The sequence below is a fragment of the Engystomops pustulosus genome, chromosome 2 (genome assembly GCF_040894005.1).
Source record: "Engystomops pustulosus chromosome 2, aEngPut4.maternal, whole genome shotgun sequence".
NCBI classification, from domain to species: Eukaryota; Metazoa; Chordata; class Amphibia; order Anura; family Leptodactylidae; genus Engystomops; species Engystomops pustulosus.
Genome location: NC_092412.1, coordinates 12,393,459 through 12,395,960, shown reverse-complemented (window position 1 = coordinate 12,395,960; position 2,502 = coordinate 12,393,459). Strand labels below are relative to the sequence as shown.

General features: G+C 42.8%; 1 protein-coding gene across 1 annotated transcript; it reads left to right on the top strand.

Moving 5' to 3' along the window:
• The first annotated feature begins 238 nt into the window (after nt 1-238).
• On the top strand, nt 239-2,201 carry LOC140116899 (uncharacterized). Its single transcript, XM_072133330.1, has 2 exons — nt 239-287; nt 529-2,201. The coding sequence occupies exons 1-2, from the start codon at nt 239-241 to the stop codon at nt 1,638-1,640; spliced, it is 1,161 nt and encodes a 386-aa protein (XP_071989431.1). The 3' UTR covers nt 1,641-2,201.
• The last annotated feature ends 301 nt before the right edge of the window (nt 2,202-2,502 follow it).

The window sequence follows — 2,502 nt, the reverse complement described above, 5'->3', positions numbered from 1 at the left end:
GGGGTTAAAACATAAATTTTACTTGCTCTTTTATCTAGATCCGCAAATCCATCCATATTCTCGGTCTAGCTCTACGCTACCTGGGTGACATCCGGCATATTCCCTTTATGGAGCAGGCATATGTCTAACAAGAAGCTGGTGGCAGTCTACCGGGTGACAGAGCTCTGTTCCCCTGGGTCTAATGTAAAGGGGTCTCTCAGCCTTTCAGTTATGGGTGTTGTGCCATGTCGGAGGTCACATGGGCTCCATCTCTGACCCCCTGGTGCCCCTGAGCCTGTGTGTTCAGGGTTATGTATCCCTAAGGGGTGCACACATCACATCACACCTGCTCTAGACACTTTCTAGGACTGTTAGAAACCAGATTGTTGTTGCCTAAGGTTTTGATGATTTCTTTTTACCATATTTAGTATATTTATAATGATCCAGCTATCCATAGATGACTGTATATCACAGACTTGTCACAGAAGGATCTGCTTGTGACTGGGAAAAGGAAACTTCCGATACTGATTTGTTGGTTATATTTTCCAGGAGATGAAAGTACAAGAGGTTCCCATGGACGTCCCCCCTCATCTCCTTGTGGTGAAGTAGAAGATAATCAGTCACATCTTTCCACACAGGAGGGAAACCATGGAGAGAAGTTTTCATGTCTGAAATCTGAGAAGTCATTTAGTCAAGAATCAAATCTTCTCATTCATCTTCAAAGTGACCGAGAGAAAAAGATTTATTCATATTCGATAAGTGAGAAACATTATACCCAGAAATCAAGTCTTGATCAACATGTGAAAAATCACACAAGAGAGAAGCCATATTCATGTCCAGAATGTGGGAAATGTTTCAGTGATTCTACAAGTCTTGTTATCCATCAGAGAACTCACACAGGGGAGAAGCCATTTTCATGTCCAGAATGTGGAAAATGTTTTATCTATAAATCAAGTCTTGTTCATCATGAGAAAATTCACACAGAGAAGAAGTCATTTCCATGCAATGAATGTGGAAAGTGTTTTAACCAGAAATCAAATCTTGTCCAACATGAGAAAATACACACAGGAGAGAAGCCATTTACATGTTCTGAATGTGGAAAATGTTTTATTCGGAGTGCAGAGCTTCAAATACATAACAGAATTCACACAGGAGAGAAACCATTTTCATGTTCAGAATGTGCGAATTGTTTCTATGATAATTCAACACTTCTTAGACACAGGAGAACTCACACGGGAGAGAAGCCATTTTCATGTCCTGAATGTGGGAAATGTTTTACTCAGGGTGCAGATCTTCTAAAACATAAGAGAATTCACACAGGGGAGAAACCATTTTCATGTTCAGAATGTAGAAAATGTTTCTTTGATAATTCAACACTTCACAGACACAAGAGAATTCACACGGGAGAGAAGCCATTTTCATGTCCTCAATGTGGAAAATGTTTTACTCAGAGTACAGATCTTCTCAAGCATAAGAGAATTCACTCAGGGGAGAAACCATTTTCGTGTACAGAATGTGGTAAATGTTTCACCCATAATTCAAGACTTCTTGAACATCGGAGAACTCACACCGGGGAGAAGGTATTTTCATGTTTAGAATGTGGGAAATGCCTTTCAAATAATTCCAGTCTTGTTAGACACTGGAGAACTCACACAGGATAGAAGCCATGATAACATTTCTTATACTATGAACATCTCTGTTGTTGGATTTACTTCTTTGGGATGACTTCTGCTGATCATTAAAAAAAACCATGGAATTTTCCCAATTCAATTTGTGGTGCACAGTCCAAGCAGATTTCTCATGTCCAGCAAAAATGGAAGTCTTGTTATCCATCAGAGAAAACACACAGCGGAGAAGCCATTTCCATGTAGGGAATGTGGGAAGTATCACCAAACCAAAAACCAAAAAAGATAGAAGCAGGTCTCCAAAAAATGTAATGGGTGCTCCTGCGACCCATGTCTCGGGCTCACCTGTGCCCCGCGGCTTTGACTTGCCTATCAACGCTCCTGTTCAAAGTCCGGCAGTTAGGCACGTGCATCCACCCCCAAGGCGCGCGTGCCAGCTTCAGAAAGTTTAAAGGAACAGCGTACGTTGAATGGTGCTGGCCGATCCCAAAATCCTTCTTAACCCAGCCTCTCCATGTGCACCCCAACAAATCTTTGTGCCTTAGTGAAAAGCTTCCCCTTTTCTCTGTGATTGTTTGGTGAATTCCCGTTGTAACCCCGGTTCGTTCCTGACCTCCTGCCTGTCCCAAACTATGATTTTGCTCAACTGCTCTGGCTGCCACTGTGGACAAAGTTCCGCCTGTGGAACGACCTGGTGGTACCACGCCACAACAACTTCAACCCGCTTTGCGGTGGGCTCTCGTAAAAACCAGGTGCCACTTAGATTCCGGTCCCAGGTGTCGGCTTATGTCATCATCCGTGATGGTCCAGTACCTGAGTGAAGTTGGCCCCCCCACCTTGTTCAAATCAAACAAAATTGGTGTCAAACGTTTGTGCTACGTTTGTGCTGGTTTGTGCA